The sequence below is a fragment of the Anomalospiza imberbis genome, chromosome 2 (genome assembly GCF_031753505.1).
Source record: "Anomalospiza imberbis isolate Cuckoo-Finch-1a 21T00152 chromosome 2, ASM3175350v1, whole genome shotgun sequence".
Lineage (NCBI taxonomy): Eukaryota > Metazoa > Chordata > Aves > Passeriformes > Viduidae > Anomalospiza > Anomalospiza imberbis.
In genome coordinates this window covers 108,884,851-108,901,422 of record NC_089682.1, presented here as the reverse complement: position 1 = coordinate 108,901,422, position 16,572 = coordinate 108,884,851, and the positions used below count along the sequence as shown (strand labels likewise).

The window sequence follows — 16,572 nt, the reverse complement described above, 5'->3', positions numbered from 1 at the left end:
GCAATAATTTCCACTCTATATATGTCTTTGTCAAAGCAGACTTTGTGATATCATTTTAAAGTCTAAAAAAAAGGACTTTTCTACATGACATATGCTTAGCCTGAGGAACTTAGTGTTCATAGGACAAATCCTGAGCCATATAGGCTTATCCAACATACTCTGAACTAGAGGATGGAACAGAGAGTTCAATGTAGGGGAACACAAAAAGCAGCCAACATTAAAAAAATTAAAATAAATGAAATAATGTCATGATGCCAAAGAACATGAACATGTTTAATATAATCTGCATCACGCAAATTAAAAATAACTTGCTGGATGCAGACAAGCAAATTGTTCACATGAATGCTTCGTTCCTTGAGTCAGTGACATAATGGGATATCAAGAGAGTCCAAATTACCAAACTGCAAAAATTATTTCTTTTCTGTATTAAGAAGGACAGAAAATATCTTTCATGATTTCTTGTTCAAAGTACCAGACAAAAGTTAAAACCCATGCTTGTTTTGTGCATGAAGTAGCCTTGAGAGCTATGCCTTAATTTTCTTGCTTCATGCATTACTAAGCTGTTCCCCCAACTTAGTGCTATAGAAAAGAAAACGAGTGTCCAGGAGTTGAAGTCTAGGAAGGAATCTCTAGAAAAGGATAAAAGGACGTTCTTCTAAAGCACTTTAGCACTTTTAAGCATGGTAAAAAGAGGAGTAACTGTCCTAATCTTAGCTGGCAACTCTTCCCAGTGCAGAGATGCAAAATAAAGACTTGAAAGAATTGCAACCACATTTGGGTGACACTGTCCCAAGACTAATGAGCACTTCTCTCAGGATGACTTTTAAGTTTCAACCACCCTCCTGTGGCTGTGTTCTTGAGGTGACTCGTTTGAGTGCTGGGTGTCAAGGAAAAGGTGGGACTGAGGTGGGGACTTTGCCACACTTCATTACATGGTATATGCAGGTGGCAACTCAAAATGCTAGAACCATTCATTTTCTTTCAAGGACATTTTCAAGGACAGTGTTAATCACTTTCAGGTGTGGTGTCTCACTGTTCCTTATGTCCAGCAGTCTGCATCATTTTGTGTCCTAATTTCTGAGGAAAAAAACCCAACAAAACAGAATGCCTATGTTTACTCTTCCAGAGGTTATGGATAAAATGTGAATACCACTGTGGTCAAGAGAGCCTTTTCCATTGCCATCATTAGAGCTTGGAAACATTCAGCTACTTCAGGAATTTTAATCTCTGTGAAACAATACATAAGGACTGTCCAGCTACTCTTGATATGCATCAGTGCAACAAAAATAAAGTTGTCCTTGCAGTAGAATAATTTTGCCAGTAAAAAAGATGAGGTTGTCTGCTATTGCCAAATGCACCATGAAGCTTATTTATGTTGTCATAATGTATTTGTTTTTTCTGAGGATAGGTTTACCTTAGTAAGGAAATTATTCTGAACAGGTACCACCATCTAATGATGCTGGCCAGAACTGAATTGTTTTCTATATTAGGACTAATAGAGACACATTGTGTTTGATGTTATCTGAGTAAAATTCAGACAATAGTTGGAAAAAGCATGTTACTTTTTTTTCTGTAGCAGAAAGAATCGTTCCTCTGTTATTTTAAACTAGCTATCATGAAAATGCATGCTGATCCTTAAGGGGAATGTATTAGATCTCAATTGTATTTATTGCCATATAAAACATTTCTGACAACAGTCTTCCCTTTTAAGATGTTTCATGAAGATGCTGCTGGAGGTTGGCAGCTTGTGGCTGTTGATGTGAATAAACCCCAAGGCAGAGCTCCTGCATGTCTACAGGTATGACATTGCTTTTTAATAAATCCATGTGCGTGACCAGCATCACTCAAACGTTGCTATAAGAAAATTATGCTGAAAAATAGCTACCATAGTTTTAGTCATATATTTTTTTTTAATCTATGGCTTTCTGCAGTGTAGATTTTTTTCTTGAAAATCACAGATCAACAAATAAAGATGTACCACACCCAAAGAGAGAAGATTGGAAAAATCCTTCCTGACAAGGTTCTGTTTTGTGTGGGAATGAGAGAAAGATTTAAGATTTTAAAATATAAAATAAAATAGTTAATCATGTTCTAGCTCTCAGAATTTTTATACAAATATATTCCATTCCTAGGGTAGTTGCATTATAAATGCTTGTTTATTAAATGCAAAATACAATAACATATGCCAAGAAGCATGACTAATCATAATAAACACAGAAATACCTAATTTCTCTTGTTCCCTTGTGAAAATAGGCTCACAAAAAAGGGAGAAGAAGCATGTAGGGAGCAAGCCATACAGTGTTTGAAACTTCCAGATTTGATATTCCTACTTGGATATAAGTTAATTTGTAAAACTCTATCCTCATTGTTTAAATAAATCCAGACTAAGATAAGTAATGTTTTTATAAACCCATTTTTAGAACAGAGCACTGTACAGCAGCTCAAATTTTTAGTTGTAAGTTAAATAATGTCATTTCTGGATAAAACAAACTTCAGATTAGAAAGCCAAATCTACTATAGCATTTTCTGGCAATTTTGGTTATGTTTGGTTGACTGTGTAAGCTAAAATATATGTTCTTGTTGGCAGCATGTACATTGCTGAACCTTAAGCTGGCAAGCACCTTCAATCCCCTCCACAAGCTGTTCATTCTCAAATACCTCTTCTTTGCCAAACCACTGCAATATATTTTATTATAGCATATGTTTTAACAGATAATTCATATTCCCAAATTTGATTCATGATTTTGACAGCAACAGGAACATCATTTGTGGTGTTCTCAAGTAACAGTGTCAGGTATGTGGATAAAATGTAGCTGAACTCACAGTGGAAACTTCAGATGAAAATTAAGATACCATCTGAGTTACCTGGTCTGTCTTTGTAGCATTGCCTTTTTGCCCTTTTAGGAATCATGTGAATGCAGTAAATTGTGCTCCATTGGACATACACCTCATGCATTCAACTTTTTATATTTGCCACTCAACCAGCAGTTTTCCTCTTGTTCTTCATCCTTTCATGAAATAGGGGAAGCTCTGAAACAGTGCTTTAGCACCCATTTTAAGACATTAAACTGAATGAACTCCATTAGGTGTTCCTTAGTCCAATAGTCCATTAACTGTATGAAGTCCATGTCCTAATTTCCATTAGGAAGTTTATCCTTCCTGGCATTACTGCCTCTCTTGACAAATAAGCTGTATTGAGTTGGTGTTGTCATCATGGAGGCAGTAAACAGGATTGCTGTCCTATGTTTTATGTGTCTTATGCACACTCTAGATATCAGAAACAAGAGTTGAGCTGTAAGAATTGCTTTGTATAATTTCAATCTTCCATGCATTAAATACCTCTGCATTCATTAATATAAGTATTCTGTGAGAGAGATGTAATACTTTTTGTGTTTTTTTTTAACTGCTGGTCTACATATTAGGGTGATCTAATGATTTTAAAATGTTCTGAGAAATGGATTTTTTGTTCTGCATCAGATCAGAATGTGAGAATTGCAGAGAGAAGATAGTCTTACTCTTCTTCATTGCTATACTTTGCCCTCACTACATGCCTGAGCTGGCATCATATTTATGCACTTGTTTGGGGAATGGAGTTAAAGTTGGCAGGAGGAGAAGAGTGAATTTGTTATTGATCAGACTCCCTGCAGCTGCATAAGTGTTTTTTCTGACACAAGAAAGGGCCCAGAACATTAGTAGGAGCAGTCTAGGAATGTGAGAACTGTTTCCTTCAGCAGCAGTGAACTATAAAGCATGACTACAATAAATTTCAATCCAGGTTTTTTTTTTTTTTTTAAAGACATATGGAAATTACTGTAAAAATCAGTTATATCAATTTTTTTGCTTCTTGTTTTGTACTGGGCCAATATCAGAGAGGTGGCTGGTCTGCTAGCCTGTGCAGCCAGCTCCTAGGAACCCCTAAAATACTCAGCACTGGTGGCTTCCAGCCACCCAAGTTCCTCTGTGCAGCTCTCAGATTTATTCTTAGGTACACTTTATTTATGTCTATTTTTATATGTCTGCATGTCCCATGCATGTATACACACACATTCAATGGTTCATTCTAACTATTTGTAGGACAATGATGTAGTGCAGAGGTGTGAAATACAGAGGTTTTAGGTGGTGTGGAGATGCATTTCTCCACAGCCATGGATAGGTTCCAGCTACCTGTAGGAACCTAATGGGGTTCAGAGGTATTGTGTGGTAGTTGTGGTATAGTAATAACAGCTGATAATATCGAGGAAAGAAACTAAATAGATGTAGCAACAATTTAAACAACAGCTCAGCAAAGTTTTACATAGAAGCAGCAGGCCCTATCTACTGCCTAATTTTAAAGACTTGTGCTTCTGAGATTTGTGGGTTTGCAGGCTAAATTCTGGTAGAAAAATACTTGTCAAGTTAACTGGGGGAAATATTTCACACATTTGAGATTAAAGACCTACCTAGTGCCAAGCACTGCAATCACGAGTTGCTGATGGTACTGGGGACATCTCTGCAATTCCTGCAGTTCATACTCATATTTTCCCTGACATGAACAAGAAATTTTGCAGGAGCTGTCCTGTGCTACCTATTTAGTTAGATGCTGGAATGTAATATATAAACTAACTTCCATTGCCTTGGTGCCCTGCAAAAGCATTAACATCCTCTTTCACGGACAGGACCAGAAGCAATGTGCACAGCATTAAACTATAGGAGGTTCTCTCTGAACACCAAGAAGCAGTTTTTTACTCTGAGAGTGACTAAGTGCTGGCAAGTTTGCCCAGGGAAGTGGTGGAGTCTCCATCTTTGGGAATATTTAATAGCTGTCCTGGGAAACTGGCTCTCAGTGTCCCTGCTTGAGTGATTTTGGTAGCATGAAGACCTGAGCCCAGTGTACATGGGTTGTATGATTCATGGAGAAGATTTAGGGCTGTTGGAGGCAGAACTGGAGGATTGTTTTTTATTCATGGAATAAAACTGTTCCACACTTCACCTCGGATGGGCAGAATAGATGTGGACTGTACCTAGTATGTTCTTTCAGCCTGTCTTCCTCCATTCTTGTGGGCTCCCCACCAGAAGATGCTGAGAGTTAGGGATGTGTTATGGCACACTGAAAAATTAGGATTTGGGAACAAAACAGGACAAGACAAACTCACAGTGTAAATATATCCCCAGTGGAATGACAAAGGACGTTACATATGGAGCCTTCTACCTTATAGCCATATGTACAGGCTGTGGCTGACTACCCTCACCTTTCCCTCCTCCACTGCATTAACTAGGATGAGTAACTGCTTGCTTTACACATAAAAATGCTGGTGAGATTGCTGATTAGAAAACAAGCATTTCTTGCTTAACAAAAGAAAATAAGAACAAACAATTTCTAAGAGAAATTGTAAATGAGAATTGCAACTGCCACGTCTGATCGTAACTTTTTTTTTTTTTTTTTTTTTTTTTTTTTTTTTTTTTTTTTTTTTTTTTTTTGTGTTTAAGGTGATCAGCTATGCCATGAACATTGTTCGTTTCTCTCTGTTAGGAGTTCCTACAATTAGATACTTCCATGTGTTTGGAGCTTAGGGACTGACCCTGATTGTAATTGGGGAAAAAAACCCCAAACAATTTCTGATTAAAAACCAAAGGCTGTCTGACAAAGCTTGATGCACTTGATTTTTGGCTGTCAAATTTGCTGTATTATAAGCAAATTTGAGACTTCTTACATTCTTCCAGGCAACATATGTAAAGAGTATCTGCAAAACAAAAGAGATAGCTATGAGAGTTGTAAGCTGACACTTATTTTGGCAGGATATTAGCTTTGAAACCTAACTCTGGCAGAAATTACATATTATTAATAAGTTTGGGAGTGAAAGAATTCAGCTAAACCCTGTGTCCTTTAGTTCCTCAATTGTTTCAGGGTATATATCCTGACAAGCTACAAAAAAAGTGCAATATTGTCTCAGTAGGCAACTGTGCAGTACATGGAAAAATGAAGATAAAGAAGCATAACACTGAATTCAGCAGAGAAAGTGGGTTTTTTTGTTTAATAAAACCTTAAGCCTTTCTTAAACATGTTGATGTTGCAGAGTCTTAATGGCTACATTGGACTGCTGTGGGATATGGCCCCTGAGTTCTGCCCTACATCTGATTCTGACAGTAAATTTTTTAATTGTTTAAAGTCTATGTTGGATCCCCAGCAGACTTATCCTCTTTTCTCTTAAAAGACATTAAAACCAATTCAAAATTTAAGTCCACAGGACCACTAATATAAGTTATGTAGCATTCCTGACTGAGAACCAAAGTCACAGACAAAACAGGTAACTTGCAAAACACATTTTTTACAGGCTGCCGGGGAGGTCACGGAAACTCCATCTCTGGTGACATTCAAAACCCAAGGGACACATTCTTGTGTCCCTGTTCTAGGTGACCCTGACTTGGCAGGGGGTTGGACTGGACGATCTCCTTCTAACCCTAATTATTCTGTGATTCATTGATTTTAAGAGAATATATTAGTACCTTTCTAGAGATGGGATCTGTGAATATTAGATAATAATTTTATGGGAAACATAATGCATAACTTGTTTTTTCTGGTGCTCATGTAAGTGCAGGACTGTTCTCAGACTCTTCCCCATGCACCAGCCTATCTCTATCCCAGATGTTTCATGTTGACATTTTTTGTGACTGGGAATCTGAAGTACTAAAGGGCAGGTTCCAGTAGTCTCATTCTCTCTCCTCCTACTTTGGAGTAATGCAAAACCCCACTCTCTATAAGAATGAGCCTGTTTCAATTGGGATAGAAAAACACTGCCTGACCTCTGGTTGCTCTTTACTTCACATGTATCAAATGACAAGCCTCAAATCTATTTAATATTTAAGAATCCTTCACAAATTTACATCTTTGAATGGTAGATTAATGTTTGTGAGGGCACATGCAGCATGTTTGTCCATACTGCAAGATTGGGAAGGAAACAGTTAAGGGCAGAGCTGCTATTCAGGGGGAAGTAAGCAGGCCTAGGGAAAGGACCAGCAGGGACATTAGCTTAAATTCACTAAGGACAGGCTGCACTTCAGGAGGAACCAGCTGTGGCAAAAGCTGAGGCTGGGCTTTGCTGAAAAGGCCCTGGGAGTCTCAGTAGGCAGCATGCTGAACAGGAGCCAGCAGCCTTCCCTGGCAACAGATGAGGTTGACAGGATCCTGGGTCATTGTGTGGAAGGAATTATCTCCTGTTGCTCAGCACCCATAAGCCTGAATCCAGATACTGTGTCTGTTTTGGGCCCCTAGTACAATATGAATACTGACAAACTGACCCGAGTTGAAGTTCAGCAGAGGGGCTCCAAGGTGTTTGAGAAGCTTACTGTTTTTCTGGTCTCTGGAACTGAGGCGTCCCAGGAATAAACTTGCTGTCCTGTTGGAGATCAGACAGTTTTACAGAAGCTGAACTGGTAGCACCGCAGACCTTTTGGCCCTGGTACAGTGAAAACCAAAGGAGAGAAACTCAAGGCAAGAAGAAAAGTGAAGACATCATGTCTGGTCACCCTGACACTCTAACACTGACCACTTTAATGAAAGAAGATGTAACAAAGACTTTACTAGCAAAAGAGATAACAAAGGATAAGAATAAGAGATAACTAGCATAAGAAGAATCAGAAGATTGTGTTCCTAAAAGAGACCAGGACAAAGGTGTCAGAGTAGAAACTTTTGTACAAATGTATTCACCTATAAATACTGGTTACCTGTGTAATAAATTAGCTTTGCTTTGCTGGCATAAGCAAAGTCCTAGTCAGTCAATCCCCACACTGTCCCTTCAGTTGCAGCTGCTACTATGACTAAGTCCTCTGAAAAAACAAGGCAAGCAAACAGCAGAGGATGGTAACAGCTTTACCTTCCTCATCTGAAGTAGCATAAAGCTAAAATTGAGCACACATTAAACAACAGCTCATTTGTGAATCCCCAGCCAGTGTCTATGAGAGTTAGCCAGATATTGGAGTATCCATCGCTTTACACTATTCACCACATTTTCACCATTTCTTCCCATACTCTGTGTACAAGTACTTTGTTTTTGTTTTTTTTTTTTTTTTCAATAATTCCCAGTATTTACTATCTCCCCATACACAGCTGAGGATACCAAGTGGGTCGGGGCTGGACTATATTGTGTATGTTCTTCTGTTGCCTACATATTTAGTTTCTCTGCAGAGCCTTCCATTCCTCCTCATTTTCTGTTTTTACCTCACCAAAACTACCAGTTTGCTGTTACATTACACTTTGCATACTCTGCTCCCAAATCTCCTCAGTAAAATGAATATGTTTGGTTTTCAGTACTGTTTCAGTGCTAAGTGCATCACTGAAGTGTCCAAGCTTCTGTCAACTGATGCAATTTCTAGGTTTTCTAAATGAGAACAGGGCATAAAATAAAGATGAGCTATTTTTTAATTGCAGCCTCAGAAATTTAGGATTTGGAATCAATTAATTGTCTTCTGAATAAACTCATGTACTCAAATAATAAACTCATTCAAATCAAAACTTAATTTTAGCAAACTGAAAGAGAAGATTTTTCTTCCACTGTATGAAGAGGATCCCAGTTAATTGGAAGAAATACATGTATATAATTTAATGAAAGCCACTGTAGGTAAGAAGGGAATAGGACAGAGTAGGCACACCTTCTGCTCTTGATTTCTAAGTTACACTAAAGATCAAATTAGTACATAAATAGACTTCCAACTTTTCTTGTTCACCAATAATTACTTCCCATGAAAGAGGAGAAAACCCACTTGTGTATTCTCTTCTGTTATTCCTGCAGTGAAAATCCCTAAGTATTGTTTTGCTTCATGTCTCTCTCTCATATTCAATATATCCATCATTAAACTGCTAAAACACTCAATTCCTCCTTCTCTGGCCATGTCTCCTCCACCCTCTGTTTTTTTTTTATGCCTTTGGACGTTGCTTTTCATCTTTTAGTCTCCTTCAACTTTCTCTAGAGTTCTGTGATTTTACAGAATTCTTTAACAAATTGAGATAATACGTAGCATGAAGGACTGGCCTTTTTTGATGCAAAAAGATATACTTAAATTTCTGACACTAATCATATGTTCAAAAGTGCTGTAATAATAACAATGTCACTTACTTGCTCAGATCATAGCTTTGTGACCTTCTAGTTCTTTCCTAGGTGAAGCACGTATGATTAAAAGTGAATATAATATATTTTATTTGTTGAAGATTTTACTGTCAGAGTAGGAGTGCACATAGAGTTTCTAAGTGACCACTTCCATTCATGCTGACACATGGTGTCCTCAAGCTTTTTCTAAATATCATTCCATCTTCAGCTGTGCATTTCATTTTTGCCCAAACTATTAACATGAACAGGGAATTGCTGTCTGGCTCGTTGTTTCCCACAGGAGCCACAGTGGGAAACTGTTCATAATTTTTCTGTTCATTACAAAACTGTATTGAGAAAGCTGAAAATGTCATTATTTGGTGTTAGTAATACCAAGCACAGTTTCATGGAAGATATGAGTTGAATCTTTCCACATCAGCTTTAAATGAGTATGTGTACTTTACAAATTTTTGCTGATAGAAAGACAAAAAAAAAAAAAAAAGGACTGACAAAGTTATTAACAACTTCCAAAATTAATAGGAAAAGAAAAATAAGAGACACAATGTGCCTTTAAAGGGTAAATACATGCTCAAAGAATTTTTCAAGGCTTTTTTTCTAAAAGCTAGTCCTCAGTTTTTCTTTATTTGTGAACTGAGAGCTTCCTACTGAGCTTGTAGGAGTAACTCATGGTAGGCAGGAAGTTCTAACACACTACAATATGTTAAAGTAATATCAACAACAGCAAAATAATGTGGCAACGTGGAGCCTCAGCATGAATTCGTGCTAAATGGTTCCTGTTGAAATGGAAAACACAAGGATTATTTTTCAGTAAGAAAAGAAAATCAATACTTTAAATCAATGCCAGTCATAGGGAACAGTGAGAACAAGTAACAAAAGACCACATAGCACCTTTGGGTACACTCAAAAGAAAAATGCAATAAATATAAAACCATTATACCAAAATAAAAGCTTCCACAGTCTGCATTAGGATGTGTCATAATCAGAAACCATACTAATTTTTCATGTTGCCACTTCCAGCCACTTCTGTAAAATTAAGGAAAACTGTGTGACTGAGTTAAAGTTCTTTTCAAAAGCACTATAATAGTGCCCATTTTTCTTGCCCTCTTGTCGTGGTTTAGTCTGATTTAGTTACTATGCTGCTGTATGCAAGAGTCCCTTGCAGATCCCATGTGTGTTAGTTCTGCTCTGCTCGTGTGCAGTGCATCCTGGGGACAGGCAGGTGGGCTCCTGGGAAAGACAAGAGGGGTATCTTGGCAAGCCCAGTGTCACTCACCTACCCAATAGGTTAGACATACTACTCACACACTGCTCACCAGGTGGGATTCTGGAACTCCTTTGTAAAACTTCTTTGTAGATCAGTTGCCACAGAAGTAAAGACATGGTTAACCTCCCCATTTGTTTTACCTGATTGAGCAGTGTGGTGCAAGCGCCACACATTTGTGTGAGACAAAGCAAGTTACAGAGGCTCTGCACAGAGCCTGTAGGGTATCTCTGTCTGAATTATTGTTTGCTCAGACATAGCACCAGAGCTGCATTGCTCCATGCACCATTGCAATGTTCTACCTCGGCTAGCAAGGCCTGCCAGGGCAAAACCCTGCCCTGGTCTGTGGGAGTAAAGCTTCATTATACAAAGACCAAACTAGTAAAACCCAACAGGTCTAGCTGGCTCATGGGGAGTGGTTGTTGCTGGAAGTAGTTGGACTTGATTATCCTTATGGGTCCCTTCCAGCTCAAGATATTCTATGATTCTAAGTGTCTTCTAAAGCATCTGTTAGGGAGGGATTTTTGTAAACGCACCACACAAAAATCAAGCTAGTCTTTCCTCCATCACTCCCTGCTTTAGAGAGCTGGATATATCTATTTCCCAACTCAACACAGTCCTATGTTATTGAAGTGCCTCTCAAGTACTTAGTTAGTATGTTTAAATAACACAGTAGCCAAATCTCACGGGGATAAATTTTTCCACAATAAGGAATGTGAACAGCAAGAAACCTATTAAGTAGTTTTCTCAAGGTCTACAGGAAATTTTGTGCTTAGATAATAAATTGAACCCAGATCTCCAGAGTCCCTCTCCATTCCCTTACCCATTAGGATATTTCCTCTCCCAATGCACAATATAGTGTGTTGAGGAGCTAAATTCTAAATAACTCAATACATTGAATAAGTAGAGTTTCACCAAAAAACAAGCCCAGACTCGTGCAACTGTTGAAGCAGAATTTTAATAATATTCCCTTTCATTTTTGGAGCAGTAATGTTTGCAAAGCCCAGAGAAAAATTAATAAAACCAAACTTACTGCAAATTTTAATTAAAATTATACAGGGCAGTAGAGAGTCTTGACTATCTTTTACTAAGAACTCCATCCTTCACAGGATATTGAGTGACAATATACTTAACTAAGAAAGGTCATAAGAATTCATATTAATTGAATGTGTCCTAAAGGCAATATATATATTTTCCAATCTGATTAACTCTTTCGTAGATTCAAATTTATGCACCATGTTCCTGAGCAAACAAAACCTCACCCAATCCCTTTGAAAATAGCTAACACATCTCTCACTAGAGTCTTAATAAATAAAGAATGCCTTCAACATATTGCAAAACCATTAAATGCATGATTTTTTTAGGAAATCTACTTTCATTTTAATTTGATTTTATAGAACTGAAACAATAATGCATGGTGAGATTAGTATGATGTTTGATTTTATCCAGATTTTAATATTTTGCTTTCTTTTCACAGTATTTTGGTCAATAATTCATATTTAATAAGATTAAAGCCTATTTAAGGTGCTATCCCAAAAATAATGCTTTAATACATTGCTTTCCTTTTTATTCCATTTTTGGATGTATATCTAGGAATGTCATAGATTACTGGAAACCCTGCATTGCTCATAAAACTAGTAGATAAACAATGCATTTGCCATGTCTTAAAAGTTGTCCAGTCCCAGAAATAGGCATATATAGCTCATCCTTCTCTGAACTTCTGGATACCCATTTATGCCCTCATTCCCTGTCTTGCACTCCAGCAGTAAGTCATTTAGGGACTTCCTGAAGTGGATGTTAAATTAAGGCCATTATATTTAGTATCTATTGGTGAATTTATCACCTATCTACTTGTCTAACCCTTTTTTTTTTAATCCATTTATCATTTTGGCCTCCAGAACTTGTTTGTAGGAGGCAGTTACATAAAGTAACAATGCACCATTTTAATAGATTACAGTTGCAGATTAATGAAATTGTTTTCCTGAAATTATGCAGAAATAACTCAAAACAGTGCAAATATTATTGGTTGCAATTTTGAGATGAGTGCTCAGTTTCAATAAAACAAAGAATTGAAACAACAAAACTTGACAGTCAGGAGCACAGGCTGTTGTAACATGCAATCACTAACAAGAGGATGGCAGGCAGGAGTGTCTGAGGACTATAAACACCAGCCATGGGACTTTTTGTTTCAGCCTGTGTATAAATATAGAACTCCCAAAGCTGAGGAAACATCAGAAAGGGAAATAGACTTTGAATATCTGTAAGGAGTTTTATAAAAAGACATTTACGTATTTGGTGACAGGGCTGTCATTTTTAAGACAACTTTTAAATCTTCCCAGAGGCAGCATTCTAATATTAAAAAATATTAATTAATAGTTATTAGATCCCTACTGTAATTTTGTCTATGCTTTTATTTCTCTGCTATTGCACACATGCATCAAAAAGTAATTTCTTAAAAAGGGGGATACAGAACTGCATGCATATTGCCAGTTTGCAAGGTATACAGTCCCCCACCCAATCCCCTTCCTTGCTCTTTCTTGCCTGCCTGTCTTTTTCTTTGTGACTATAATACCAAACCACATACATTAACAATGAGTTAAACACAGTTCATAGTTTCTTCTCCATAGCTTTCTGTTTACTTGCTGAACTGTCTGTTCTTGTTCATTGCAACCAAAGTAAATTACTAGCTACAGTTTGTAGCAATATACCTCCCAAAACTAAACAAAAAAAAGAAAAAACATGCTATTGTTCTCTTGATTTGCATTTGAAAAAAATAAAGCATGACTTACTCACTTTGAGCATGGAATTTTCCTGTAGACTTAAAAGATTGGAATCACATCAAAAAGACAAAATGGACAGGTGTCTAACTATGCTTAAGCTTATAAAAGGGTATGGGTTTTCCTTGGCAATAGTTCTTATTAGAGGAGAGCCTGTTGCAGCAGAAAACTTGGTCACATCAGGCCCTTGGCATCTTCTAGGGAGATTTAGGATCAAGTATTTTGAATTTATCTCAGGCAGTAGGTTTTCAAAAACCTTTGTAAGTTAGAGTTATATCATATAATCATTGAATTGTTCGGGTTGGAAAAGACCTCTAAGATCATTGACTCCAACCATTAACCCAATACTACCATGTTCACCTCTAAACAATTTCCCTCACTTACTCTGGTTTTTTTGAACACTTTCAGGGATGGTGATTCCATTGCTCCCTTGGGCAGCCCGTTCCAATGCCCAAGAACCCTTTCTGTGAAGAAATCTTTCTTAATATGTAATCTAAACTTTCCCTGGTGAAACTTGAGGCCATTTCTTCTCATTTTGTCACTTGTCACTTTGGAGAAGAGACTGGTCTCCACCTCACTACAACCTTGTTTCAGGTAGACTAGCAACCCCAGCTCTCTTAGCCTTTCCTCATAAGGCCCTTCCCCAGTTCTGTTTCCCTTCTCTGGACATGTTCCAGCACCACAGTCTTTTTTGTAGTGAGGGGCCCAAAACTGAGCACAGGACTTGAGGTGTAGCCTTGCCAGTGCTGACTACAGGGGGATGATCACTGTCCTGGTCCTGCTGGCCACACTACTGCTGATACAGGCCAGGATGCCATGGGCCTTCTTGGCCACCTGGGCTCACTGCTGGCTCACGTTCAACAGCTCTGGACCAGCACCCCAGGTCTTTTTCTGCCATGCAGTTTTTCAGTCACTTGTCCCCAGCCCTGTAGTGCTACATGGGGCTGTTGTCACCCAACTGCAGGACCCAGCACTTGGCTTTATTGAACCTCATGCCATTGGCCTTGGACCATTGATCCATCCTGTTCAGATCCCTCTGCAGAGCCTTCCTGCCGTCCAGCAGATCTACACTTCCATACTTGGTGTCCTCTGTGAGCTGGCTGTGTGTTTGCTCAATCCCCTTGTCTAGTTAATTGATAAAAATATTACACAGGACTGGCCCCAGCACTGAGTCCTGGGGAACCCCTCTGGTGACCAGCTGCCAGCTGGATGTAATTCCATTCATCACCAGTTTCTGGGCTTGGCCATCCAGCCACAAGGATTGGCTGTCACATTTAGTCAGTGTCTGTATTTCTTGGTTTTTGACAAGTTTAAAGTAGAACCTTTTGTGTAGCCCCTGATTTTCAAATGGGCCCACAGAAAACCTGCTGCAGAAGAAATAAATTTTGCATAAGGAATTTTTTATAAGTCTTGACCTTCTTTTGTGTAGGTCTGTACAGACATGTTGGATCTAGCTGAGATGGAGGTAATTTTCCCCACAGAAGCTCTCACAGTGCTGTGCTTTGTTAGAAAGGTGTTTTGGCTGCTGCTGAGCAGCGCTTGCACAACATAAAGGCTCTCTCCAACATTCTCCCTCTCGCCAGTAGGCTGGGGCTGGACAAGATCTGGAGAGGGTACACAGCCAGGACATCTGACCCCAGAGAACCAAAGGATGTTCTATACCATAGGATATCTGCTCAGTTATAAAAGCTAAGAGAAAGGAGAGGACACACACATATTTGTAATTACAAACATTATTACAAATGTTATTATAGCTGAGGAAGCAAATGATAGAGTGGGTCAGTAGGAACCTGGTATCCAGGCAGGGTCAATCCACCACAACTGTTCACCCATTAGGCAGTGACATCAGTTCTTACAACATCATGGTCAATTTGATAAGCCAAAAATCTTCTACAATAAAAATATGCAAATTGTTTTAATACTTTTAAAGACTGCTTCAGTTAAGTGTTTTCCTTGTTGTTTTTTTTACTTCAGCCTTTTTGCTTTGACCTAAACAGGCAGAGTATACCATTTTTTAGCATTCATTTTAACAATGGACTTCAGTACAGATTGCATTCATAATTCTTATTTAGAAATTTCGGGTCACATGAGCATCAGTGGATTATAGGAGCTATTCAGTAATGCCACTAAAATTGAAGTTCAGCTGAGTTTTCTTTAGAAAATTTTACTTACTTCTGGGGTTAAATATGTCCAGTGTTTCAAATCCTATCAAGTTGAAAACAGGTACTTAAATTGTCATGTGGCTTTTCTGTGTTTAGCACAATTAGAGCAATCAAAGTGTTAGGAGCAGCAGCAGGAGCAGCATGACTTCTTTTGGAGCTGTAGCTTGGACAACAAATTTGAGCAAAATGGAAGACTGCAGAATCTTAGAACAAAACTAGCAGGGTTTTGGTTTGTATGCTTCATGCAGGTTGTTTTACCCCGCAGTATTTTCCATATTTCTAATATTTCACAAAGAAAGGTCTCTTTTCACTAGGACTGCAAAGAATATGCTGTACTGCAACTCTGTAGCTTATTGGTTTGCCCTTTTTAGAGTAATTTTTAGATTTTTGAAACCTTTTAAAGCAAATTGCATTGTAATATCTTTTTGTTACTCTTGGGGTCTCCTAGGTGACTCCTGAGAATCAGTGTGGTCTGGACTTATCTCATGTGTCCTTAAGCCCCAGGCAGATACCAGTGGTAGGACCATAGTGATACAGAGCCAGTGGAAAGCAATGAGCACTGCCAGAGGGCAGTGGAGGATCTAAATCCAGTGGTGCCCATTACTCTACAGACTACATTGTATTGCAGGTGTTTACCTTCCTGTTTCAGGTGTGCCAGTGTTTTTCATGTGAATCACTAAAGCCAAATTCTACCTCCTTTGTCTTCAGTAGGCCTTAATAATATATTTCTGATGTGAAGTTCTAAAGAAAAAGTAAGTCCATTTGCTTATTGGATGTTTGCATCCATTAAGCAAACATGCATACTGGATTTTCACAAGTATTTTGCATTTATTAAATCCTACTGAAATCAGTAGAAGGTACTTAGAGTTTTCAGAATCATATTTTCTTACGAGTGATTTCATTCACATAAATGCAGCTGTTTTACAGAGAGTATTTACACAATCATGTCAAAGTCTGCATCCTTTATCGTTTGTGAATTTTTAAAGTAATAGCTGAAGAGCAGCATCTTCACCTGCCCTATACATTTTAACAAGCTGAGGGATGCAGTGCAATACAGTATATTCAGATCTTCAAGCTGTTTGAGATAAGAGAAAAGTGGTACTACTGTTCAAGTGCAATCTCAGACCTTGGAGGATATAAACAAATCTGGGGGAGAAGAATGCACCTCTGATAATGGACATAAAAATGCAGCCATAAGGAAAGCCAACTCAGCAACTGTGCTGAAATCAGCTCTGACTGGGTAAAGAATAATTCCAGAAGGGGGAGATCACGATAACCAACTCATGGCCCAT

At 38.3% G+C, this 16,572-nt stretch overlaps 1 protein-coding gene across 7 annotated transcripts in view; it reads left to right on the top strand.

Moving 5' to 3' along the window:
• Positions 1-16,572, top strand: part of NALCN (sodium leak channel, non-selective) — a 230,477-nt gene that overhangs the window by 81,384 nt on the left and 132,521 nt on the right. For all 7 annotated transcript variants that reach the window (XM_068182541.1, XM_068182537.1, XM_068182539.1 and 4 more), the window contains one exon: positions 1,712-1,798. In XM_068182541.1, the coding sequence (XP_068038642.1) occupies positions 1,712-1,798 (87 nt within the window). The remainder of the gene's footprint in view (positions 1-1,711; positions 1,799-16,572) is intronic.